The 27,931-nt window shown below is 38.7% G+C and overlaps 1 protein-coding gene across 1 annotated transcript; it reads left to right on the forward strand.

The window, feature by feature from the left end:
* Window positions 1-27,213, forward strand: stmn3 (stathmin-like 3). The gene is made up of 6 exons (XM_042405617.1): window positions 1-19; window positions 236-291; window positions 15,888-15,983; window positions 18,596-18,774; window positions 23,824-24,015; window positions 26,915-27,213. Exons 2-6 carry the CDS (start codon window positions 273-275, stop codon window positions 26,972-26,974), a joined length of 546 nt encoding a protein of 181 aa, XP_042261551.1. The 5' UTR covers window positions 1-19; window positions 236-272; the 3' UTR covers window positions 26,975-27,213.
* The last annotated feature ends 718 nt before the right edge of the window (window positions 27,214-27,931 follow it).

Raw genomic sequence — 27,931 nt, forward strand, 5'->3', positions numbered from 1 at the left:
TTCCCTTGCCAGCAACAAAGTGTGCACACACACACGCACACACACACACACACACACACACACACACACACACAGAGTCACACTGGCTGCCCATTGTTCATGTAGACTTGTGCACTGCACCATTCAGGGCACAGACACACGCCCAGCCCATCCTCTCCCTCCCCCTCTCTCCGTCTTCCTCTTCTTCCCGTCTCTCTCTCTGACTCCTTCACATTCTCTCTTCTCCTCCATCCAGCAGCATCCTCTGGCTCTCTCCTCCACTGTCAGCAACAATGACCAGCACAGTATCAGGTAAGACGACATGTTACACCACCAGCTCGTCGGTTAGTTGAAATGGTGTGGATGTGTGTGTGTGTGGCAGGGGGAGGGGAGGAGGGTTGCATTGTTTTAAGTAGAATATCTAATATTGCCATGGGTGGAGAGGGTCTCTGTGTATCTGTGTAATTGTCATGGCAACTGGGATTTTCTTCTCTCATTTTGCTGGTGCTTTGATGTAGATATGGAGACCCTCCCACAGTCCCATCCGACATGTAAACGCAGTCAGATTCATCTAGAAAAGCAGGTGATTGATCATTCATGTGCAGTAATATGTGATATCCTTTGATTCAATGGCAGGTTGCCGCTGCAGATCTAAAACACAAAAAACTAAACACACTGACTCACGCTGAGAATGGCAGTGCTGCAGAAATTGTCATTCACTGCCATATGCTGGGGACTTTTTACTGCAGATAGGGGAGGATAAAATAGACAAGATTAATACTGCAGGGATTATCACAGCTCAGTACTGATATGCTCTGATATTTGGCAAACTACAAAATATTACATGGTAAAAAGTTAAACTCATTGTATATATCTACTGTATGTTCTGTAAGTAGTATAATCATCATTCTAAAGTAAAACATATAATCTTAAATAAACCTGTGTGTCTACATTGTGTTCATCTCATGTGCGAACCCGTTAAACCCTGATGTTTGCTAACGAAGTACCACAAGGCAAACAAAAATGGAGATACATTTTCTCCCTCCGGTACTCCAGAATTACACACAAAATGCTTAGACACCTTGCAACAACTTTAACAGGATTTTGCAGTTAAAATATGATTTAGTACATTTCCTTTCAAATCTGAGGCAATTACTGATGTGTAACCAGGTCAAAAGCCTTTTTTTAATAATCACACAAAGCCTTTTCCTCCTATGACGGTGCAAATCAGAGAGTGAATTCACAAAAATGGTTGAATATTATAAATCTTTCTGAATCTCTATCTTCCGAGCATTCTAGTTCTTCATGCATACTTTATTGTATCAGTGAAGAGCTAACTATACAACTAAGAAGAGGATGTCATGTCTGAGTCAAGCACTTTTATACAATGGTTTGATTAATCATATATGCAGCCTACCCCAGTCTGTTGGACTGTACCAGTAGTCAACACAAGTGATTCTACAGCAATACTGTGAGCTAAATGCTAATGGAAACACAGCATTCCGATGTTTAAAACGCACCACACATCTCCTGTCCAGTGAACTATAATTTATTCACCAAACACTTCTGCTATCTTGTTTCCACCACCACCTGGTATGGAGAAGAAGAGTTATGCCACATTTTTTTTTTCTTTTTTGATGGACTCACACTGATCTGCAACTTGCTGTGTGTTTGTTCTCAAAGTTAGAACACGATGATGTTTAGCAGGCATAATTTTTACCTTGATCACCATCTTAGTTTAGCATGTTAGATTTTGATAATTAGCTCTGAACACAAAGTACAACTGAGGCTGATTGGAATGTGGTCATAAACCAAAGAAATCTGTCCAATAGTTGTGAAGATATTTCATTCGAGACCTCAAATATCAACCTCATAATGGTGTGGGAGGAAAAGTCAGACGATCACCAAAGTCAGTGAGATTTATCCTCTTTGGACCACAAGTACAGTGGTGCACGGACCGAGCCCTGCTGCTAGCTTGCATATGTAAAGGACATATATATATATATATGCATTTATTACATTATCTACATATGTTTTTGTTTTTTAGTCTCTTATCTGTATTTCTGCAACAGTATCAATTGACAATTTAGTGAATGGTTGATATACTGTGGATCAAGTGTCTTTAAAATCTTCCACAAATGTTTTAACAGCAGTCTTTTCAAACTTTTCACTGATGAGCATCTTTCAGTTTTGATAAATATTTTTTTGCCATTAGATTTCTTAAAATCACATTGAGCATTTTGCTATAGGCCATAATATGGCCTGGAGTGTTACCGTATAGAGTGCTTATGATTTGTTGAAAACCTCTGTGTGCATTATTACATTCAGTTCCCTGTTGTTGATAGCTGAGGTCAGTGAGGATTCATGCCTGGCCAGCAAAGCCAGCAAAAATACAGTTTCCATCCCTTTGTCCACACACCATCCTACATTTGTCATCAGTTTATCTCGTGAATGAATCATCCTCTTGATTTCACAACCAGCTGATTTTACACCTGAGTGAGCTGAAATCCTAATCAATGTAGATCTTTGTCTGTCTCTCAGCATTTGTCAAATGTGTTTTTATTTCTCATGAACTGGACTGTGGTTTCATCTCAAAAATTTATGATGGGGAACATATTCCTCAGTTCAGCCAGTGAATCAAAGTGGATCTGAGCCTGAAGACGTTGTGGGCCCTATTTTAACAATCCAAAGCGCACGGTCTGAAGCACATGGTGCAAGTGCATTTAGGGTGTGTCCAAGTCCGCTTTTGCTAGTTTAACAGCAGAAAAAATGGTTGCAGCATCATGCACATGGTTCAAAAGGGTTATCCTTAGTCTCTTAATTAATCATGGGTGTGTTTTGGGCGTAACATGCAATGAACCAATCATAGTGTCATCTCCCATTCCCTTTAAAAGCCAGGTATGCTTGCACCAGAGCTTATAATGGTTCATTTGCCAAGTAGTAAGACGGAACGCTTGTACGTAGCCGACCAATCAGGATGCTCCTACCCATTACGTGTGTCCCACACAGTATATAAGGCAGTATCTCGCTGCTGCTCGCATCCTTCTCACTTCAGTGATGGCGAATCTACTCACTGACCTTTCCTCTCCACGGATGAAGTCGCCACTCCAGCAAGCTGGTTCCTGTTCATCGTGCCCCAGCTTCGTCGCCACCACCGCCGGACATCTCTTCTGCTTCACCTTGGTCGGGACCACACAGAGAGTGGCATGATGCAGCCACCGCCCTGCATTTACTGCCAAGGACTTCCTCCATTTCAATGCCAGCAACAGTGGGACCACTTTCGGCTGTGTAACGTCTTGCTCTGACAATGTCTCTGCTGTGACAAGATAGATCTCCACATCCAAATGCCTATGACTGTCCCAGCAATTTTGCAGATAGATGGTGACATCATCCTCTTGTCTGTGTCTGCAACATCGCTGACCTTTGGATATCCACCTCCAACTTCAGTTCGCCATGATTTCCCGAAGATTTTGGCCATGGCGGCGGAGCGTGAAGGGCTCACACTGCCCCACACTAGCCAGGCACATAAAGGCTTTTACAACCCGGCTCATCTGGCTCAACCAGCCTTTGTTTCACCTTCTCTCATGGACATTTGGCAGTGTGTCGAAGTGTCCAGGAAGGAGCTGCTGAAAACGAAGTCACCAGTCACAGGAAAGATTTCCTTCCTGAGAGTGCAGACTTTTGATTTTAGAAAATTAAAGTATTACAATAAGTGTTCATGAATAAACTACCTGACGAAGGAGGTCCCCACACTGGGTCTCGAACTGGAGTCTCCCAGATCATAGACGACTCTGCTGACTACTGAGCTAAAATGTTATTCATTGCCTCACTGCAGACAGCCCTCTAATGGAGAGGTGTAGCTGATAAAACCCTATCCAAGAGGGGCCTAGCTAGTTGGCTTTGAGCTAGTTGGCTTTGTAAGTGCATCTCCCAAGCCTACAAGCGTGATCCATGATGACTTGGGGATGAGGTGTACAGGGTGTCTGTTGTATGATTTATGACCCTTGTGAGGTTAGGTCATGGTTACACTCAGTTTCATGTTCATGTAAGCTGGGCTGGGTTGAGCCCCCTACTGCTCCGCTGAAGCGGCTGTGGCAACTAACCTATAGCCGGGTGGGCTCAGTGAGGCAGTCTGATGACATGTTGCAGCAGTGCAAACATTCATCAGGCTCTGCCTACTGTACACATAGAGTCCAGTAGAGGGTGGAACCTGTATGAGATAGAACGAAGGTTATGATATTGTAACCCTAATTCTATAATAACAGGCGGAGGCCTCTACCTATGGACTCTGCCACTCCTACGGTGTCTGCTGAAATGGTTTCTGGATGTGAGTAACGGCGTGACTCTGCTATATATACTATGTGGTACACACGTAATCAGTAGGCGTGTCCCAACTGGCCGGCTACGTACATGCAAATTTCAGTGAGCAATTGTGCGTGTGTGATCGGAGGAGAGTATTACCCATAGAGTCCACCTGTGCTTATAGAGCTAGGGTTACAATATCGTAACCTTCATTTCTCACTGTATGCACTGTGGTAGCACAGCAGCAGATATTTGTAAATGATATAAAAGAATATAATTGCTGCTCAGAATTACTTAGCATGTTTATCACCCCAAAGAATTACCCAACAAAAGTATGAGAAATTCTCTCTTTACAGTTTCAATTTACTGTTTGAGCAAAACTGCTGGTATCCTCAGCAGGTTTAGAAATAAATGCAGTGATCCACAGTGACATCATGTAACCCACATTCTTGCTATGACAGCACTAAACACGACCATATTGCTGGCTTTATTGAAGTTACAGTAGTTTAGAGATGTCTAAATGATCAGTAATCTGCAGTTCTCAGGTGAACCAGGCTCAGCGTTGTTTTCATCAGTATTTAGAGTTCTTCCTTTTGCACCAAACTCTTGAATAATGTATCAAAAGCTGCATGCTCTCGGCCTAGCGAGTGAATCTCCGCCCTGTGCCTTGTCTCGCAGATGTCGCCTTTTGTGTACACACTTTGTGTTCCTCTCTTCTGCACGCACACAGCTCCTTACCCGCTGCTGTTTAGCCTCCACAGACAAAGCATAGCAGAAAGCTAGTTGTGTGGAAGGAGAAAAGAGAAGAGACAGAAATTCACAGCTGACACATCGTTATGCTGGCAGCTCACAGTGTGGAGTCTGAACATAAATAATGAACACATTTGCCTTTCCTCCTCTGAAATGAGATTTGATTGGATCCATAATACTACCTCCTGGTGCACAAGTCAGCCATTTTGAGGACTCTGTAGAGTAACCAAGGTGACTGTGCTAGTATCTCTCCCATGGAGCCTATCTAACAGTTACCTTGCCCTACTTTAGATAGACACTGATGAAATGTTGTACAATGATAGATCCAAACACTCCTGTGAGCTGCCTACCCACAGTGTGACTCACTCTGCAGAGGGGGAGTATGAATGTTTACCATTAGCCATACATTCAATAGCTGAGTTTAATATATTCCACCAAAAAGAACAGTAAGAAGAAGGAGATGCATTAATGGATGCATTATGTTTGTTTCTCCAGGGCTGAAAACATGAACATGAAAACATGAGATCTGTAGCGACACAATAGCCAAGTTTCCATCCAAATGTAACGCCACATTTTCAGAAAATAGTGCCATTACAGAAGAAGAGGGCACAAATGATGTAATTAAAAGGGAGCCTGTCAAACCTCAAATAATGGAAAACCATCTAGATTCATATTTTCATCCAGTTTTCTAGAATCTAGAAAACTTTCTGTTTGTATTCATTTGAGGAAGGTTACAATCTCCTCATCGCTCCACACAGATCTGATGTTTTTGTCTCTTCAGTGGAAGCTTGAGTGAAGTTTAAGTCTGTTTCCATTTTCTTTTAAATAAAATAAATAAATAAGAATTATTATTATTTTATTAGTGTTACTGTTGTTTGTACTGCTGCTGCTGCTGGTGGTATTCTTATAAGTGAGAAAGTAATTTAACATCATGGTTAACAGTGTCTTTCAGTAACATAGTTGATAGGGACCGTTTTCCCTCTTCACCTTCTTTCTTTGTAGATAAATGAACAAGATGAAGTCTGTTCTTTATGGGTGATTAACTCTGCACTCACATCTTCAGATGAAGATCATTGCTTACCACTGCAGGCCAGCTGCATGGTTCTTGTGCTGGTCTTCTTAGTCTCACGTGTGCACCATGCAAACCTCTCCAAATATGTAATTGGGTACGTGAATCCAGTGAGATACCTGCTGCCTATGTCACATGACACTGTGTGAGGGCTGAATTAAATTTAATTTAGCAAGCTAAATCCATGAAATAATTCATGATGAAAATGCAGTGGCTAAATTGATACACAGTATGTAAGTATACTAAGGTTATATCATATTCATATTCAACAAATATGATAAATGTTTAATACTCTTTAGTACTACATTACAGCCTATACCAACTGTGTAATGGAATATTTAATTCCACAAATGGAACATACATATATTGTATCATCTACATGTGTGCATCTGTGTTCACATGTGAACGATGACAGTGCATCCAGACAAGATCCAATATCAAAGACGCTTCACCTACTAGGTCTTTTCCTCAAAAGTAAACTTTGCAATATGCAGAACAACAATGAAGTGCAATTAAAACTAGCACCCTCCCTTAAAGCTTCTTATTGTGCCCTGCGTATATACTGATGTATAATATAGATTTATCAGCTTGGGCTCATTAAACCTTATCACTCTTCCCTCCTCTGTTTGCTCATCTTCTTTTAATTAGCAATAAAAAACTAAGTAGCCTATAAGTAGCAGTTCCTCTGACTTCAGCTGGGTTTTAACGGAGCAGATGAGCCATTACTGTATATGGCCTGTACAAAATGATAATATAACACAGTATTTAGTGGTCTTCTATGGCTGCTTCACTTCTTATTCTGTGGGCAGAAATAAATAGGCTGCAGGAGATTTGCATTGTATTATTTGATTTGGAAGCATTTCAGTGAAGAAGAAAGTCTTCCTCTCTTTCATGATGCAGTGAGACTGGGACAGAGAGATTGCATAAGGAAACACGTGGTTTGGTTGCTGAGTGGGACTAATGCGTCCATCCTGATGAGCATCTCAATAATAAATGACCTTGTGGTGAATGCACAGATCCCACTTTTTCTGTCATGTCAGAAAGACCCAGGACATTGAACTAACGTTATATTTTTAGGAGGAAAGACCTTCACAACATCACATCATAACCTGTCTCTTTAGAGACAGCTTTCTAAATCTGTCCTGCAACTACACAACTCAAGGTTCTCTCAACGAAAACATCTCTCAGTGGAAAAACGTCCATCTTAGCGAATGAGTTCAGGTCATCTCTTATTCAGCCTGCAGGACTTGGTTGCATAACGAAATACTCATAGAACGTTGATTCAAACCAACCAAACTTCTTCTGCTATCATAGATATAGAGTATGCAGCACAATATATGTTTGATAGTTAAATTTTTTGTTTAAACCAGTTGTCGTCTGCCTTTTTGAACAGCAGAGGGCGTGTTTCAACATCAAATGTGGTGTAAATAAACCTGGAATCTGGGTCGATGTGTAATATATACTATAATGGATAATGCAGAAAGTGGCTCGTTACCTCTAAACATATTGCATACTTCAGCCACACAGATTGCTCTCTGGGAAAATGTTTGGTGCAGAACTATCCTACAACTGTCCTAAAGCCGTTTCATTTTCTTCATTTTCCATTGGAGCTAATTTCCCATTAGAGTGAAATTATACTCATTCTTTACCAGGTATGGAATCATCCACATGGTCTTCAGGGTTGAACCTGCATTGAGAAACACTGAATCATTGTATTTAACTGCAGGTGTTTTGCTTGCGGTAGCCTATTCACTTATACAGCTGCCATAATGTCACCTTGGCAACAACTCCCATTTGGGGCAATGACTGGCTTTTATTTCAGGCTTATCAACACGCACACACACACGCACACACACACACACACACACGCACACACACACACACACACACACACACAGGAGGAAACCTTCATGTGGGACTGGTTTGTTTTGCAGCCTTGATACAGAGAGGGAAGGGTCACAAGCATCACTAAAAAAATACTTTACAGTGCATTTCAATGTCCTCATCTAACATCCAGTTTTGGTTTTGGTCTTAAAAACATATTTTCTCAATCAGCTTCTTAGAACAGTTTGGTTATTTCACTTAAAATAAAAATAATAATACATTTAATTTGTAACACACTCTTCATTCATAGTGAGCACTAGTGAAGGCAATAGTGAAACTCAAAGTGCTAAAGCATTAAAAGTATACAACACACAACTTAAAGAAAATAATAAGAGTTAAGATGAAAAAGCCTTTCTAAATAGAAAGGTTTTTAGGCCTTTTTTAAGAGACTAGGGTCTGTCAGATGGTTAAGAAGGCTGTTTCACATGCGTGATGCAGCAGAGCAGAAGGCTCGATCCGCCATGTATACACAAGAGATCTCTTTATCTAGCTGTCTCTCTGTGCTCTTCTCTCTAGTTTGAAGTGGGCAGCACTCAAAAAGGTGATGTCTCAGGTTTTAGCAAATCAAAATGTAATGACAGTAGGTGGGTTGATCGGTCACTGTCAATCAATTATCAAACCACACCCACACAGTCCTGATGGAGCAGGTTAGATGAGTTTTTGACTGTTAAACTATTAATAGTAAGACCTAAATATGTTTTGTTTTTTGTTTTTTTACTGTGATTGTTCATTACTTAGTCTTATTTATTAGCCTTATTTATACATATGTATTGTGATATGTTTGATGTTATATAGAAATTATTAAGATTTAAAGCCAGGTTTTTAAGGGCTTTAATGATCTATGATCTCTGAGTGATTAATACCACCCACATGTCACCTTAAAGGTGCACTGTGGAGTTTTCATTGTTTCTCACCAAAGCACATTGTGGGTATCCTTGAGGTCTAACAAACATTTTAAATGCATTTCCTTTCTCATAAAACATTTTGTAACATTTTTTGAAGTTTTTAAACCCTGCATTCTTTGCATCCATGTTTGCTTGCTAGCAGTCTTAACACAATAGGGTGTAATGTCAGTTGCCCAAAAACGACATATAGTTACGTTTAAATAACAGTTGCCATCTAGTGGTCATAGTAATTATGACGCAGAGCTGTGGTGCAGATCAGATGATGTATATATAACAAATTTCCTCATTCGCAGGTGGTGGGTTGGGTGTATAGCTTAGCCCAAACTTGCAAACAGTGGACTTTGCCACTTTCCCATTTCCAGCTGTGAGTGTCACATTTCCAGCTGCGAGTCAGGACAGTTTTAAACACTTTTTTAAAAGTTATTGTTGCCATGGCGACAAAGGTTTCCTTACTTTAAGGAAGTAACTTTAACCCATACCAAATGTTTCTCTAACCTTAACAAAGTGATCATTTTCCACCCAAACCATGATCTTTCCCTAAACCTAACCAAGTGGTTATTGTGCCTAAACCTAAGCAGACCGTGTTGTCACAAAACCATAATTATTTTTTAACAGTGATTTGTAATGTTTTTGGAAAGACACAGTTAACGTATTTGGTCGTTTAATTTGGAGGACTTACTGTCTTCTTCCCTGCCTTTTGCTGGCACATTGTTCCTTAGGGTTAGGGTTATATTTGAAGTTAATTACGACACAATTGATATTCAAATTCATAGTCTCTCAAAATACACTGTCAATAATGAAATGTAATATATTCATTATATAGTCTAATTCAATATACCGTACAATATATAGTATATAATAGTTACAGTACAGTACATTGATGTTACTGAACTTTAAATGACGGAAATAAGATGTTTGAAGAGTTAACTGTCTCAGGTTAAACTTGAATAACTCCCCTGTGAACAGCTATGATATAAATGTGAGCACACAACAGATGGTTGGTGGTGTACACAGAAACCTTTCAATGCTGTTCTTCCATATTTGTAATCAAAGAGTAAACAGGCTGGACCTGATATCATACTTGTGAGCTTTACCTCTTGTGTTATCTTAATTCTGTCAAATGACAGTGAGATATTTTTAAAATGCCACAGCCCTGTTGCTCACATGAACATGTTGTACTTTCTGACAATTAACGCACCAAATTTCTCAAGATGACTGAGCATGCTTTATTCAAGTTATTGTGTTAACTGGGTGTACAGTTGACACCTGCAGAACTTAATTAAACCTTTTGTCTTTGAATATCTTAGATGTATTATCAGTCATAACACACTTGGCCTGTTCTTCTAATCTCAGAATATCTTGACACTGTTTGAATAGACCTGCTGTTGCTTTGTAAAACAATAGAAGTATTTGTCTACATATCGCTCTTCACACTTCTATTATGTTTACATTCCTTGAATCATTACAATAAATGTCCATACATATAGGTGACAAATGAGAGAAAAAACCAAGTGTCTCAATAAGATGTTGGCCCCTTGTGGGCCTCCAGCAAAAGCTTCAGTGTTCTTTAGCAGCAATGTGAACATTGGGGTATAAATGTGTGTGTGGGTCCCTTTTAACCCCCTATCTGTGCACTGTGCATGTATCCTGTCTTTAAATACCCTTCAAGCAGAGCATACAGCAGCACAAATACACATGGTGGCTTCATTATATTTTTTCTAGAACCCCCAAAACCTGCTTGCCCACTTGTCATGCTCCTTGTCATAGATTTTCCAAGTGTGTGGAATTCCACTGGATGGATGAACAGCATAAATCCTAATATAGATAGTTTTGCAAAATAGACATATACATATAGAGATGGTAGCTTGACATTATACCCCTACATTGTCCCATGAGGGCAAGTCATGACACAACAATAAATATTCCAGATGGCATCAAAATGTTTGATTTAAATGGTAAGAAACCACAAATCTTGACATTTGGCAATGCTTTCATAGTAAACAGTTGGGTATACTTCTCTCTCTAGCTCTTAACTGTCAGTCATTGTTGTCAGATTTTCTTTCTTGTTGACAGATATTAAATGTGCCTTGGTGTGTTTACTTCATATTTGTATTTGTGTGTGCTCAATCAGCTCACTACTATTTATTCCATCTCACTACAAGTTCATAGATCATGTTAGGGCAAACTCTGGGACACTGACTTGGTGCCCTTTTACACTACTTACATTGCCTAGGAGGAGGCACTGGCTTAAAGACTGAAGTCAGGGATCTAAAGTCCCTGTTGGCAGTTATCATCACAGATGTAAATAAAATGCAAAGCAGCCCAACCTGCGTAGCCAGTAACACTGAGTCCAAACAACAGGGGAGCCGCCTCATCCTCACAACTCTCATTATTGACTTTGAAGACTCTGGGTTGCATCCAAATCCATTTGGGAGGATTAGCTACTGCAAAGAGCAAAGTCACTCACTCAGAGGCACATACACACATCCACAGACAGCAGCAAGCACCACACAAATATCCCAGAAGGCTGTGAGGCCAGAAAGTGACTTTGAAGTACATGTTAATAATTCAGAATTTTTCTAAAAATAACAACTTTTCCTGAAATGTACTGTGCTGCACTTTAGTTTCAGTCACGCAATAAAAGCTTCCAGACAACATTATGGACATCAAAACTGATGGTCGCACTACTTTGTACTTGGCACTGTTACTTTGCAAGTGGCCTCAAATGACTTTGAAAAGTAGATGCTATCATCTTGGCTACAGACTAGCCCTCAGCATTATGAAACTTTGTTATGGCTGTGTTTAGACACTGGCAGCACTTGGTTTAGGTTAGGGAAAGATCATGGTCTTGGGTTGATACAAAAAAAGTCTGTAGTGACTTGAAACATGAGCACCGTGTTCATTAAGATTGAACTGAAACCATGATCTTTAACTAACCTTAACCAAGCACTTTGTTGTCTAAAACTAAACACACACAGGACTCAGGATGTGAACCTTGGTCTCCAATGTCAGAGTCCAGCGTGTTGAACGTCCACGTCCATCCAACTTCAGAACAGAATATAAATGTAGCGCTTCATTCATTTGTAAGAACATTGCTTTGTGTTTACAGTTGTCAGTGCAATTTTATTGGAAAAACAATTTAGTAGTACAGTATATAACCATCATTGCTAGAAGACAGAGTTGTTCATGGTATTCAGAAATGACACCTAGATGTTGCAAATGTGAAAAATTTCTGCTTGCACATTTATCTGTCTACAATGACATCAATGTTTTGATGTGATGTTATGAATATGATGTTTAAAGCAATAATGATGGATTTTCTTGGCTGCTCAGGGGCAACAAAATTAGCTTTAAATATAACGTTGACATTTTATCACCTTATAAAGTTGTTTTGGCTAAGGTGTTAGCAGTTTTATTTACACATCCAGGTGACATAGAGCAACATTAGCATTCATTTGGAGTCGTGCCTCTGGCCATCCAAGTCTACTATGCTGGGCAGGTAGTGGACAGTGGATTTATCAGAGCTTTTTTGGAGGATTTAGATGTTGATGAGAGCAGTGAGACTGTGAGGCTGTAAAACCACAACAACTTAAAGATGCTAAAAAGCTCTGTAGAGCTGAGGAGAACTGCAGGGTTGGATGCAAATTTTCTGTGGATTACAGAAGGCCGTTTGCAAGTGCAGCCTGACATGTACTTATTAACTATTGTACTTATTAACTGATTTTATGTTGACACCTCTGGAATGCAGCTTCAGTGTCTTGTAAGGTGAGGGTAGGGAACAGGTTCAGCCATGAGATCGTTAGGATGACACATTGACGCTTTAAGAGGCAACTGATGGTGAAGATAAACAAGTACAATAAAAGAGTAGAGATTGGATTCAAGGTTCAAACCCAGGACTGTGTGGTTAACTTAGTACATACTGTACTGTAAATTTGAATTCATCACTACTTGTGGGTGAAGTACACATTTCATGTGGTGAAATAGTATGAATCTGCAGCATCTGCATTAATGAGGAGGAGACACTCTTCACTCACTTTTGGATGTGATCTGATAATGATTCACTATCAAAAACATTTGTTTTAGTCCAAATAAATGTGTATTTTATCATCTATTGCAGGAGTATGTGCCAGGATATGAGATAAGGTGGTAGCCTTGGATGGGTAACGAACCTCATTATTTTGAATTAGAGTTCACCCTGACTCAGAGATGCTCACATTTCTCCCCTCACAGGTGGCGTGATCTAAGCTACCCTATAAGAAATGACTATTATACTGTATGCGTTTTGGTGTGACTATATCTATGTATACATTGTACCAAGGCTTCTCCGATAACAGATACCAGTGTTGTAATAAACCTCATATATTCAAGTAAGAATCAATTGGACGCTGTGGAGTTTTTTCATCTTTGTTAGACAGTTTGAAGCCACTATATGTAGGATTTAAAGTGTCAGACTTTGATGCCCTACAATGGTAGCGTCATGATTATTATATTATTATATATTATTATAAAATACATACTTCTGCTTTATTTTGCTCTCAAGCTTGTATATCTGACAAGTGCTTCCCATTTTTAAAGCCTACTCTTCCACTCAGACTGCACTGCATGCTCTGTCAATGGAGAAGTACTGTATTTACCGAAGTACTGCACTGGTTTGGTTTACCAAGTGTCAAGGCTAAATTATTGACAAGGCACAATGGGCAACTGTGACCAAAGTACAAAGTGGTTTGGCAATGTACATGACTAAGTCAATTGCAATAATAACGCCCTGAAGGCAGTGATTACACTCTTATGGCCTTGTCTTGCAAAGGGACCATGTATCAAAATATAGCAGCTTACATACACAGAGAGAGGAAGTAGTTTTCCACTGTGTTATTTTTTCTTTCCCTTCCAATGTTTAGAAAACAAGGAAACTGAAGTACGTGAAAAGAGCAGTAAGCACAAGACCCAAACCCGCAACAATCCTGACAAGACAAACCTGTTACTCTGGTTCCATTACATTGCTGAGGTCATGCTGACATGTGATAAGAGTCTTTTCCTCATCATTTAGAATGGTGTCTTACATTTTTGGATCAGGTATTGCAAGTTGAGAGTTGTCTATAGGCACTTGCTACTTTTTGTACCATTTGGTTACGTGCTCAACTGCATTTTGTTGTAGTGGTAATTATTTTGTGTAATTAGCCCAAGAAAGGTTTTTGTTTTTTGGTATTCCATGTTGTTATGGCATCTCCCCAAGTCCCATTAGACAGACTGCAATAACTAATAACTAAAGAGTTTATTGACAATGGCAGCAAAGCAAAATATGGAGTTGGGAATAACTTCAGGGTGGGCAAGTCCAACATAACAAATGGAACAAATCAAACTAAAAGGGTTAAAAAAAGTTATAACATATAGAATATAACACAATTAAAGAAACCAAATTAAAATAAGTATTACTTAAATAAACAAACAGTACAAAACAAGATCAATAAGTGGCAGCACTACAAGCTCCAAATACATATTTCCATCAGAATGGCAAAGTGAAGATCAGACAGATGAAAGCATAAACCATGCCAAGCATAGCTCATTGGGAGGAGAGGGAGACGCAGATTTGGCACCATCACCTATGGGTGCCCTGAAGACCAATCACTTCCTTTTGATTGCCACCTATTTGCTTACATTCCTACTCGCACGTGTCCATGTACACGTGTACATGGGTACACACACACACACACGCGCACACGCACACACACACACACACACACACATATTTGGAACAGAACAGAGTACAACCAGCCAGAATGTTTCCTGCAGTTTTTTGATAAAGTCTTAGCTGCAGCCAATTTAACAGAAACTGCCTGAACCCATACATTTATTTCACAATTGCAAACAAATTTGCAATTGTGCATATCAGCTCCAAACAATCCTGCAAATCTTCATTACATTTCACTATAGACTCAGAAATATTCTCAGTTTAAATGGCATTAGCTTGAACTCTTGCATAATTCTTCTTTGTACAAGCCCTAATGTTCCTAGACAGGATGGGTGTATTCTCCAAAAATTCTCCACCATTAGCCAAAAAACACAATTTGAGTACGTTCTACCTTGTTGCTTGTTGTTTTCTTTACCAAAAAATAGTGGCCGCTGCTCTTCTCTATTTAGCTTCTTTAGCATTGATGATGGCTCACACTATGAAGTCTGCTTTTTATGCCCATTTGCACTTTTTGAGCATTTCACACTTTAATATTATATGTAATCTAATATTTTTGATAAAATGTATGTCTTATAAAAACATTCTCTTGTCTTGTTGTTTTTATGACATTTATTGTCAACAAAAACAAGCCTGTTTTTTGTCATTTCTAAAAAGGTAACCATTTTTGTTGTTTTGGAGTCATGTGAGTTTCTACTTCAATAGAATGAGCATTGTTCAGATAGGATCAAGGACACAAGTGCAACATGTTATCTGGGAGGAGAGAAACTATAACATATTTTCAGGTTCCTCCACAGAGCTGATAAGCAGAGTCTGTGGAGGAACCTGTAGGGAAATCTGACTAAATGTGACACAGCCAGAGGCACTGACACACTACACACTCAGTCATGACATACTGTGACAAAACTTTTCCATAAAGCATGTAAGAATTTCTGATTCTGGTCAACAGTTTAACCACAACACTAAACAAGTGTGCAAGGTGTAATAAACTAATTGCAACAGTACTTCTGCTTTGTGCTAATGTTGAATATGACAATGGATGTCTCTTTTTTCCTGTATTAAGTGGCCATGATTATGCATGGTGATACATTCCAGTAATATGGAGACATAAATGTGTGCAACCACTCATATTCCTCATATTTGTTGCATACATATTGTGTTATTTTAATCATTTTTCTGTGTAATTACAGTACTATTATTAGCAAAACCAGATTCCCCACAGAGGTTATTTGAGTTGTAACCTGGCCTATAAATCACGGTTTCAGGTGTTTCTTGCAGATGTAACCATTTTTCTTTCGTCTCTCTACAACAGCCTACACAGACAAGATCAAGGAGATGTCCATGCTGTCTCTGCTCTGCTCCTGCTTCCACACACAGCCACATCCCAACAGCCTCTATCAGTATGGAGGTCAGTATGTCTGCCTGCCTGCCATTCAGACTGTGTCTCATGTCCCATGTGTTGATCCTCTCAGTTTGAGGCCTTATACTGCATGGCACGGACAGGGCAAGAATAGAAATATAATTTGACCGAATGTCCCTTCTGCCCTTCTTAATTTCCTTGTGTCCTTTTCCTTAATATTCAGTTTATAAACTTTCATATGCTCTGCTGGAAATAATTCACTTTGCTGCTTTATCTTTGTATCTTTGATTTCTGATATGAATTGTTGTGAAAATTCCGTTTCAGGAAGCATAAACACCTTTTTCAGGACCTAAACAATTTCTGATTTGCATCACAGATCAACTACTGACTATAATTTACATTGCTGAAAGGCATAAACAGCAAACATCACACTTGTATTTTGCTCATCTGGGACAGAATTTTATTTATAAGCTTTTCTTAAAAATATTAAATGTCAAGTAATGCAGTTTTATAAAAGGACTATTATTAAAAAGGTTAAATCACCACCAAGGCAACAGACAAACCATCCACCATGATATCTCTGCCAACAACAGTGACAAATATTACTATGTTTGTTCAGAGGACACACTATAGGATAGTTTTTATAGGAAGTTTTTTGAATGAGTCTGCAGACAGCTGCTTATTGAAACTAGCTAATGCTAACATACAGAACACTGTAAGAAAGGCATGACCTGTAAATTAGGCCATGTCTACACCGATCAGCCAAAACATTAAAAATACTGACAGGTGAAGTGAATAACATTGATTATCTCATTCGCACCTGTCAAGGGGTGGGGTATATTAAGCAGCAAGTGAACAGTCAGTTCTTGAAGTTGATGTGTTGAAAGCAGGAAAAGGATTATCGTTACAATTTACCTAAGTATCTGAGCAACTTTGACAGGGGCCAAATTTTGATGACTAGATGACTGGGTCAGAGCATCTCCAAGAGGTCTTGTGGGGTCTTCCCAGTATGCAGTGGTCAGTATCTACCAAAAGTGGTGCAAGGAAGGACGACCGGTGAACCAGCGACAGGGTCATGTGGGAAATGAAGGTTAGCCCATCTGGTCTGATCCCTCAGAAGAGCTATTGTAGCACAAATTGCTGAAAGAGTTAATGCTGGCTATGATAGACAGGTGGAACAATGGATCACATTGTCCTTTACATCATGTGGATGGCTGGGTGCGTGTGCATGGTTTACCTGGGGAAGAGATGGCACCAGGATGCACTATGGGAAGAAGTTATGGTTATTTAATGTTATGGCTGATCAGTATATAAATTGCAGTGAGTGAGTAAGACTATTCAATCCTACAGCTGGAATAAAGTATTCTGTGGGTTTTTCTGCACTCTTACAATCAGTTTTACAATACTATGAATATTCATATATAATATTTATCCACTGTCTCAGATTGTGGATGATCTGTAGATCAGATTGTCAATTATTTTTGACAGTATGACTGGATTTAGATGATGCAGTTGTTTGAGAGTTGAGAAATATCTGTATGAACTCTAAATTCTCAAACAACCGCATCGTCTAAATCCAGTCAGATTTCAAAAAAATGATTGTGAACTTGAGACTTGTGTGTATATAGTGTATGTGTTTTGTTAGCATTTATAGATATAGGGAGAGAAAAAAGAAAAACATCATATATACAAATGCTCACACAAGGTTATTGCATGAGTAAGAGACCACACACAAAAAGAGCCTTTGTTGTCCTTGAACTTGTCTTTGCTCTTGTTCTGCACATTGTACAGAGTGTGTGGTCTATGTGGCTGTGTCACACTCTTATCAATTAGATACATATCTCACAAGTTGTCAGTCTTTGTGTGACATAGTTTTACACCCTTTACCCCATCAACACAGCTCTGGATGTCTGGAGCACACGCTTATAGTAAGAGCTTTATTATCAAAAGCTCCTGCAGCTCTTTCCTTGTGACAAATTCTGTAAATTCTTTAAGGTTTTTTTTTTGGAGGGCCATTTTTATGCCTTTATTTAATGGTTGAAAGTAGAGATGACAGGAAATGAGTGGAGAAAGAGTTGGGGAATGACAGCAAAGGCTGCAGCCTAGGCCAACTGATAGAAATATTATTAGTATTAGATGAGTAGGTATGATCATATGTATGTATATATTTGGCGGCAGGGCCTTGAGGGTAACAATATGATTCATATATTGTGAGTCATATGGACATCATGGTTATCATGTGGAAGAGTGAGCTCAGTAAAGCTTTGTCTAGGTCTGTTAGAAGGAATCTATAAACAACCAAAGGGCCTCCCAAGGCCGTCAATATACCAGTGACTTTCCTTTGTTTCTTCAGAATTCTCCACGGAGACTCTGCAGACTCTCTGTGTCTGTAACATATGTTCTGTTTGAATTGAAGAGACGCTTGACTTCAACAAACCTCAGCCTATTGATAATTCTATCTATCACCAACAGGGCTCCTAAGAGTACTGTCTTTTTGGACACAATGATGAGACACAGTCATGAGCTGTATCCTTGTGATATATGAGAAAGAAAACAGCAAGAAAAAAGAAAGAATGAATGAATGCATGCACTTGCACTTTATAGGCAGTTCACTAACTTGTACTTTACCATTGGTGTGAACTGGCTTCTGGCTGTGTCAGACCTGGAGGTGAAGGGCTTCAACAAGCGAGCATCGGGCCAGGCCTTTGAGCTGATCCTGAAGGATCCCGATCAGTTCAGGGACAAACCCCAGACTCAGCCCCTGCCCTCACCCCCGAAGAAGGAGGTGTCCCTGGAAGAGCTCCAGAAGAGGCTGGAGGCCGCTGAGGAGAGGAGGAAGGTAAGCAGACCCTGTAGGTCATCGCATCATGGTCTCATGTTGGAGTATCACTGACCACTGATTGTAACTTTCTGTATATTGTTTTCCTACCCTACTGATTTAACTAAATGAAACTCTTAATTTTATATTCACACATTACACACAATTTATCACTTCTAAGAAGAAGCAATCAAAATCAGTCAGATTTCATTTTCTTTATTGCTAAGTCCCATGTGATGATCAAGTTAGAAACTGAAAAGTTGGTAAACTGAAGAATATCTCTTTAATAAACTCAAGTATGCAGGCAGAGTAAAACAGAACAAAACTGAACAAGACGGAACAAACAGAACAGAAGATCCAACAAGACTGAACTGAAAACCAGGACTTAAATACAAATAACACTGATGAGGAGATGAGATGCAAGTGGAACAGGAAAGGAGTTGATTGGGTGAGGCAGACACAGGGAGTTAATGAGGACGATGCAGGGCAGGCGTTGAGGGAAAGCAGAACAGAGACACTGAACACATAATGAAGTTACCAAGTGTTCTGTTGTTTGCACTGTACTACATGAATAGTTCGACATTTTAGGAATTACGCTTGTTGAGTATTAGGTGACACTGTAGCTTAGCTAAGGTCTTATTCAGACCAAATCAGGTGGTACGGTACACCACCGCAGGGTTGAGTGGAGGTGTGTGGGGGTGTGGGCCTGTTCTGCTCTGGAGTGTAACTGCTGTGAAACAACCAGAAAATAAGATTTTAATGATCTGATTGACCAGCTTTCTTGCTACCAGCGCTCCCTCTCTTCATTCACTCTCTAGCTCAGCTGACCACACAGCTGTTCTCTCTCTCGCTCACTGATGCTCTCAGCTCTCTCCCTGTTTCTCTCGTCTTTTTTAAAATGAGTCGGGAAGTTGTCAGCAAAATCTAACTTTATTTTTAACGTAATCAAATGAAGAGAAATGTCCTCCCCTCCTCCTCGTTTGTACTTTGTACTTTGTACTCCCTCATGGCAGAGTTTTACAGCTCTGATCAGTCTGATTGCTGACTATGATTGGCCACTGCAGCGTGTCATCAGGTTGCAGGCTGCGGCGCCACTGTGGCCAAAACCCCCACTCGCCGTCTGATTTGGTCTGGATATGGCATGAAGACTGGGCCAAGAAGTTGTCAGGGAACATAAACCCCATAAAACTTATCTCTTTTTCACATTTTTGTACAGATTAAACAAACAAATTATATACGTTAATTAGTGAGCTTTAGATATGTTGGTAGGAATGTTTTTTAACTTGGGACAGAGCCAGGCGAGTTATTTCCCCTTTTCCAGTCTTTATGCTAAGCTAGGCTAACCACTTCCAGAGTCCAGCTCTATATGTGAAGTATTTTCCCAAATTCTCCGTTACTCCTTTAACTGTCAATGTTAAGTCACTTTGTCCTGCATTTGGAACCAAATAAAAATATTTACCAGATGTTGAACTATTCCTTTAAATTAACTGGCTAGTCTGTTGTACTGCAGTGCTGTAGAAAACATTGGATACAGTCGGTGAGTCTAAACATCTTCAACAGAGTTCACACTCTGTGTGAATAAGCTGTAATATTTTAAACCTAATGTGTTTTGCTTGCAGCAGCCTTCAGAACATAACATGCAGTCGTGTAACCTTGACAATGTCTGTCCCAGCCAAAACATCACTAATACCAAACTTCACAACTTCTTCTCCGAGCATTTCTAATTCCTTTGGTTGTTTTGGATACGTACGTTATATGACCCTTTATATTACCCTTTGTGATATTTTGACACTCAGATTGTACAATTACACAGGATGAAACTTGAGTCTTCCCAAACGATGTGTTAGGAAATAGCTTAAATAATGACTTGCCTTTCTCAATCCACAATAAGCCAGTTGTAAAGCAGCTCTGCACTTGTAGTACAGCCCTGCAGGTATGAAAGCACAAGTTGTGGCAGGCAATGACGCTAAACAGCTTTGCTGAACATACAGTAGTTGGATGAGTTACTGGACAATGATGTACAGTTCCACACACTGTAAAGACGTTTAAATGAGTGCCAGCAAAACTGCCACCTCCCCACCTCAAAGCACAAGGTAACCTCAAGATATATTTATGAAACAACTCAAACCCTGCTGTAAAGAAATGAACGCTGAGGTACTTTGTGTATTTAGCTTTCCACAGAAATATCTGCCAAGATTGAGCATCAACATAAAGCAAGATTGGAGACTTTCCAGCAGCCAGTACAACAAGAAATAAGCAAAAGACAGTTTAAACGCAACACAGCCTAGCTTACAACACCGGCACAAGGAAGTATTATGCAGAAATGATCTTGAAAATGAAAGGTGTGACACAAGTATTAGATGACAGTTATACAACAGAGAAACAAAGACAAAATAAATCTATGATATTGTATTCTTATTAAAACCTCACCAAGTGAATAACAAATTGAAATGAACAAATTGTGCTGTTGTGCAAGCAGCACAACTAAAACCTGTTTGTTTGGGTTTTTTTCCTCTAATCCAAAGGCTAATAAAGTGACTCAAAACAGGTGAGCTGAGGGATAAAATGAGGGAGTGTGTTGAAAGTTTTTATTTCAAAACAGCATGACCCATGAAGTGACTTTCGAAATGTTTAAGTCATCAAGTCAGCCCCTGCATATATATCATGGCTATATATTTATGCTGTGCAGCAGCAAATATCTTACATCACGCCATGTTTTGAAACTGAAAAAAAAGCTTCGAAAGGTTGAAACTCGGTGTTTGAAAGCTTGAAATCTAAAAAAAGCAAAGGGCGAATCTTTATTTTGAAACACACAACAAGACCACAGACTGACTTACTTAAATGACTGCGTGTCAGTCATTGGTGGAGCAGTCACTCCCACCTAACCCTGTAAACACCACTGCAACTGCCCCACCCGTTAGGAGACTAGGCAGGTCCTGAGTCTATTCAATCCAATGGGAAGTGTACATGAGGACAGATTATTACTGATTCTTTCTTCCCATACACACCGTAGTAAATACTGGACCCATTTTTCACAAGCCACATATCTTCTGAAAATGGCATTGAAATGGCATTTTTCAGAAAATGAACTTTGTTCGAGACCTGTTTCTGTCTCAGCAACACACTCTCTCTATCAGGGCAACCTTCATTTAATTCACATGAAAAATAAAACTGAATGCCACAGTAATCCATGCAGCTCTGTGTTTGTGTGGTTTGTGTGTTTTGTTTATCATTTTGTTGTCATGAACTTCTGTTTTACCCATTTTCTCTTCAGGTGCTAATGCAACGTTAGATCAGCAGTGTATCTGCCTGCTTTAATCCCACCTCATATAATCAATATAATGAAATTTAAAGATTTAAAGATTAAACACATCAAGGTTGATTATGCTGTGAATGTGCTTGTTTTAAATAACTAAACTCCACCATGGCTGTGGTTGTAGCCTGGGTGCTTGCAGGTTGAGTTAGTTGGGCTGAAAAGGCGAAGCTAGCCCATTAGCATGAGTCATGTCTAGATGGGATTAGGGGATGGGGGGGGAAGCGAGTGTGCCCACGTAAAACACAGGATTGGTGCGGCTTGTAATACGTCATCTTTTTTTATACAGCATTGTCATGGAAAAACTCTTAAGATGGGCCTATGAAACTTCAGGTATCCCACAACATATTTGTTCCAAAAATCAAGATGGTTCAGCATTATATATTTGTAAAGAGGAAGATGTAGAAATTAAAATTCGTTGGAGACAGGGTGAGACATGTCATCTGGGGGTCAGTTGGGCAGGATGGCTCCTGGACAGGAGAAGTGAAAACAGACATGTCGTTATCTATAAGTCTGTATTTGATAGATTAAGAAAAGAACTGTAACACCCACTTAAGGTGTATAAAACCCTGTTATAAGCGCTCCACTAGGAGCCCTGTATGTTGCATTGTGAAACGCTCCTTCTTGTACAAGAAAATAAATTCTGTTAAATTTTGATACTTCGGCTCCGGTCTCTATTGTTTTAAAAGTTATCACAGAAATTCATTTAACAGAGTTCAATGCAATAAGATTTACTGTGTATCAAATGCAATAAAAGTAAACCGAGGCTTTGTCCATGGAGCAATAACCTGAATGTAAGTCAAAAAGCACTGTCATATACTCTATTTAGCTCCTCCTATTGTGGAGCCTATCTTATGTGATTTTTAGGGCTCCTCCTCATTTTATAAAATCCCGGAATTTCCCACCATTATTTTCAAGACTTCCTTTTAAGGCTCCTCCCTAAATGACATCATTAATGACCTTGACCTGTTGACAATTATCCAAATATGATTCTTTTTTTGAAACAATGATGTCTAAAACGTCCCTAAAACTAAAAATAAAAAGAGGGCTTGTGGCCTTTAATAATCAAATGTCATGAGCATTAATCTTTCCATTAAAGCTTAATGATTAATTAATTAATGATTTAATGATATTACATTACATACATTAATGATTAACTACCCTGTATACTGTCCCTGTGATGATAGTCATGACTATTTATACAAGAAAATTATTCCACCACAGCATATTTGACTGTATGACTGTTTGTTTTCAGACCATCTGTTACATATGCGCACCAGTTTTCAAATCACCATTTACAAGGTTTCAAACCTGGAAAATAAACTAATACACCAGGAGAACAGTGACAAATTTGAAACTCTGAAAATGTGTTGGAGAAACCACTAAAAATAGTGTTGCAGTTGTGAAGAAGGAAAACTCAAATACAAAATGTTTGCAGAGATTTGATTTTTTTTTCAGCCTACAAAACATTATGCAAGCCTTCAAAACTTAGTTTCAATCTTGCAAAACCTTTTTTAATTAGATTTCAAGCTTTCAAATACTGAGTTTCAGTTTTGAAACATTGTGTGATATTCATCTCATATGAGAAAACTCGGCTAGTCTTGAGAAAAAAATGGATGTTCATTCTTTTGTTTCTGTTTGATGAACTTGGTTTTTGGTTTTCATGAATCCCTGCCAACCCCCAACTGCCATCATCATGCTGACTCCACCCTCTTTGTCTGCTGTGCCCCATATGTCCTCCCCCCATCCTGCTGTAGTCCCAGGAGGCTCTGGTGCTGAAGCAGCTGGCAGAGAGGAGGGAGCATGAGCAGGAGGTTCTCTACAAGGTGCGTGAGGAGAACAACAACTTTAGCAAGAAGACGGAGGAGAAGCTCATCCAAAAGATGGAGGTCATCAAGGAGAACCGGGAGGCCCACCTCAATGCACTCAAACAGCGGCTGCGTGAGAAAGCAAGTCCTTGCATTATGTCATAATTTGTGAATTAATATTATTATTTTATCAATGCAAGGAGAGAACCATACTCTTTTGCAGCACTGTCCTGATTCAGTAAGTCACACAACCAACACAAACCAACACAAGCTTATATAACTTGTAAAATGGTGAAAATCTTACTCAAAACTTCAAATGTGGGTATTAAAAATATGTGACAGCAATATTTCCCCCCAAAATTATAATTTTGTGACACCAGCACAAATTGGACACAATCCCCTTTTTAACATATAAATGATTATATATATAAAGTACATATAAAGTATTCACACATCTAATAATATATGGGAATATTATTTCAGTTGTGATGGTATGGCTGACCATTTTGGTTACATTCAGATCAAGGAGTGTACCTCAATGGCTAAACTTGGGCAACTAAAACTGCATAGGTTAAAGTTTGAATCCTTAAAGGAAAAGTTGGGCATTTTGAGATAAATGCTTATTTACTTTCTTGCTGAGCATTAGATGAGAAAATACCACTCACATGTCTGTATGCTAAATATGAAGCTACAGTGCTGTCAGCAGCTAGCTAACTTAGCTTAACTTAACTAGTACAGTGCCCATTCAAAACGTGCACGTTCGGAATGGGCCGAGAACCGCATATGTATGTATCAACTAACAAACATATCAATTTAAACGAGAAGGAATTAATAAATTAAATGGTTTTAATCCAGACAGAAACTTCACCAGTGAGACTAAACTGAGGTTGAACCACAGAAGCAACCACATATATATATATATATATATATATATATACATACATATATATATATATATATATATATATATATATATATATATATATATATATATATATATATATATATATATCAATTGATAAAAGATCAATTAAAACAATAAAGAATTAATAAATTAAATGGTTTTAAATCCAGAGTTTTTAGTGATTTGACCATTGCCATCTTGGATTTGACTGTCACTATGTTTGATTTTTGGAGCCAAAAGTGACCATATTTGGACGAAAGGGTGGAGCTGACCATAGCGCTAGCTGCTAGCTTGGTTAGCACAGTGCATTTACAATCATGGTTAACAGTGATAATTCTAATGCTAATGCTAATTTCCGCTAGAGAAAAACAGGCCTAAAACCATTAAAATAAAATTTACTCTACACTATTTTCCTCTGCATTCCGTGAAATGTGCACATGACACACCATTTGTTTTCCCAGTCACTTGCAGTACATGCATATATGTATGAATCCCTTGAGTCACATGTTGAATCCAGCACAGAAAAGGCTGACCATCAGTAAAAGTAAAAACTATTATATAGAGAGGCAATTGCTTAATGTAACAGAATGAGTTGGCTATTGATTAAAATGCCTGCCATAATGAGCAACAAAAAGGGGTACGATATAATGAAAACCTTAAGGAATGAATGTAACTTTTAGGATTTTATGTAAAATACAACGATACAGTACAAATTTACTGTCTGCTTACACTGAAATTCATTTTGTGTCCTTAGGCTTTGACACACAGATTAAACATACATTCACACATCTAACACCTCAAACAGTCATAACAATAACATATCACATCATATCCTCTAGATTCTGATCTCTATTAGCAAAAAAATGTTGAATAAGACAGTAAGAGTTAGATAAGACAGTTTTAGCAGAGGTTAGTGTAATGTTTTAGTCAACCAAATCCCCCCACACATGATCCTTTACTATGAAGAAGTATTTGATGTCAAAATTAGGTTACTTCCAGTTTCTGTTACACTAACTTGGACCCCGATTTCTTTCACTTTTCATGAAATGCAACAGACATTTTATTTTGAGACATTGCACTCATATCACAAAATTTCAGGAAGGCACGGTACACCGCCCTTTACTCTGGGCTTTGCAGCTGTAGCCAAGTCTTCCTCTGTTATCTACTTCTCTTGAACTTCAAACTTCAGCTAAACAGTAGTTGTTGAGGGAGGGAACTATAATCATCAGTGGCACCGACTATATTTGTCAGGCGATGAAGGGATTCACACTGACAATCTCCATGACTGCTCAGCTAGTTTTTTTTTTTCTTTTTCGGTTTCAAATGACAGTGCATGAAGTGTCATTTCATTTGAATGTAAAATATTTGCAACGTCCTTTTTTCAAAATCCACAATTTTCACTCATTTCCAAATTAATTCTTTTATTCAAAAGTTCTTTTTCTTCATTCACTTTTTAGAGGGACACCATGATGATACGTTGTGATGGTAGTGAATGATCAGTCGTTCACACTGACTTTCTATGCAGACAACTAAACCAACAGTCAATTGCTTTGGCAGCACATAAAATGGGGCCAAAATGGACTTGATAAATTAAAAATCAGATTTGAATAAAAAGACATTTAAAATGACAGAACATCATATGAATTGGAAATATAGTTTTAAATGCATTTAAATATACAAATATATAAGTCAATGGCAATTTTTTTTTTAAACTTGCCATAAATGTAAGTTGCCATAGATGTCATTGTTACCAGACACAGGACCAAAAGACTAAAAACTAAACTGTGGTGGCCACAGAGAAGCAGAACAGCAACAGCAACAACAACAACAACAACAACAACAACAGACACATGTCTAGCAGCAACAAACAGCAACAGCTGCAGAAGGACAGAAGAAGGATGCCAACACGTCAGCATGGTCTATGCAGTTTCCTGTACTATATGGAGTGTATTGGCTGAAAAACCTGTTGAGAAGAGCATCAAGGTTTCCTGTTTTCGTCTTGAATGTCTCTCAGGTTAAACAGTCTGTGTTTCTTAGGAAATACATGATGTGCTTCTAAGTTTCATGTTCCACAGAAGCCCCACCTCCCATCATTAAGTCTTTGAGTGTATCTAACAGTTTATTACTTTTTTACAGGAAATCCACGCTGCTGAGGTACGCAGGAACAAGGAGCTCAAGGCTGACCTCTCTGGCTGAGGATGTTTTCTACACTTAGGCAGCGGATGCTACTTTTGAAAATCTTGTGTGTCAAAGTTCTCCTGTTGTTCTGTATTCACCAATATCACCAGTGCACTTTTCAAGACTCAAACTAGTAGTTAATCAGCACCAAATAATGCTACTCATCTGTTTCATTTTTGGTAAATCACACACATTTGGAACTGCAGGTACATATTCTGATAGCAGAGGCAAGTACAGCTGAAATAAAGTCCAATTCTGAGCCAAACAAGGTCTTTGTTGCGTTTATCTTGTGGGTGAAAAGGGGTTTTGCTGAGCAATAATATTCTATGAACACAAAACAACTGTTTTAGAAAAAAGGTACACCTGAAAATTATTATTCTGATAAAGCTGATTTCTTTCCACATGTGTTTACTGTGAGTGAGCCAGGATTTCTCTGCCTTTTCTTACCTGTAGTGCATAGCAGCAGTTTGTCATGACCACATTGCTAGGGCTGTCCTAAGTGTTTTTGGGACCCTAGGTGGGATTTTGTTTTGAAGATCATCTTCTACTATGTATAGATATATAAAGATATAGCTAAATATATATATATATATATATATATATATATATATATATATATTTCAAATTCATTTATTTATTCCGTCAAGTTCAGTAGAACAGGTGTTTCTTAGCTTTTCTGGTTAAATGCTCACTAATAATTGCAGTGACAGTCTCCTGATTGTGCGCATTGAATGAAATTTCCTGTACTGTATGATGAAGTTTATTCTGGATCTGCTTGTTCTAACACTTCATTGAAGTTAAATGAGGCTTACAGAGTAAAATATTCAAAACAAAATATGTCAGACTAACACAGGTCACTACCATAATATCAGTGGTGAAAGAAATATTCAAATCTTTTAATTAAGTAATAGTAGCAATACCACAGTGTAGAAATACTCTGTTACTAAAAGGAAAAGTATGTAAGTACCAGCAACT

This window comes from Thunnus maccoyii, chromosome 3 (genome assembly GCF_910596095.1).
Source record: "Thunnus maccoyii chromosome 3, fThuMac1.1, whole genome shotgun sequence".
NCBI classification, from domain to species: Eukaryota; Metazoa; Chordata; class Actinopteri; order Scombriformes; family Scombridae; genus Thunnus; species Thunnus maccoyii.

Excerpts from the sequence above, each read along its gene's own strand:
- stmn3 (XM_042405617.1), top strand. Across the intron at positions 18,775-23,823 it reads CCGCTGAGGAGAGGAGGAAG|TCCCAGGAGGCTCTGGTGCT; the intron begins GTAAGCAGACCC and ends ATCCTGCTGTAG. Across the intron at positions 24,016-26,914 it reads AACAGCGGCTGCGTGAGAAA|GAAATCCACGCTGCTGAGGT; the intron begins GCAAGTCCTTGC and ends ACTTTTTTACAG.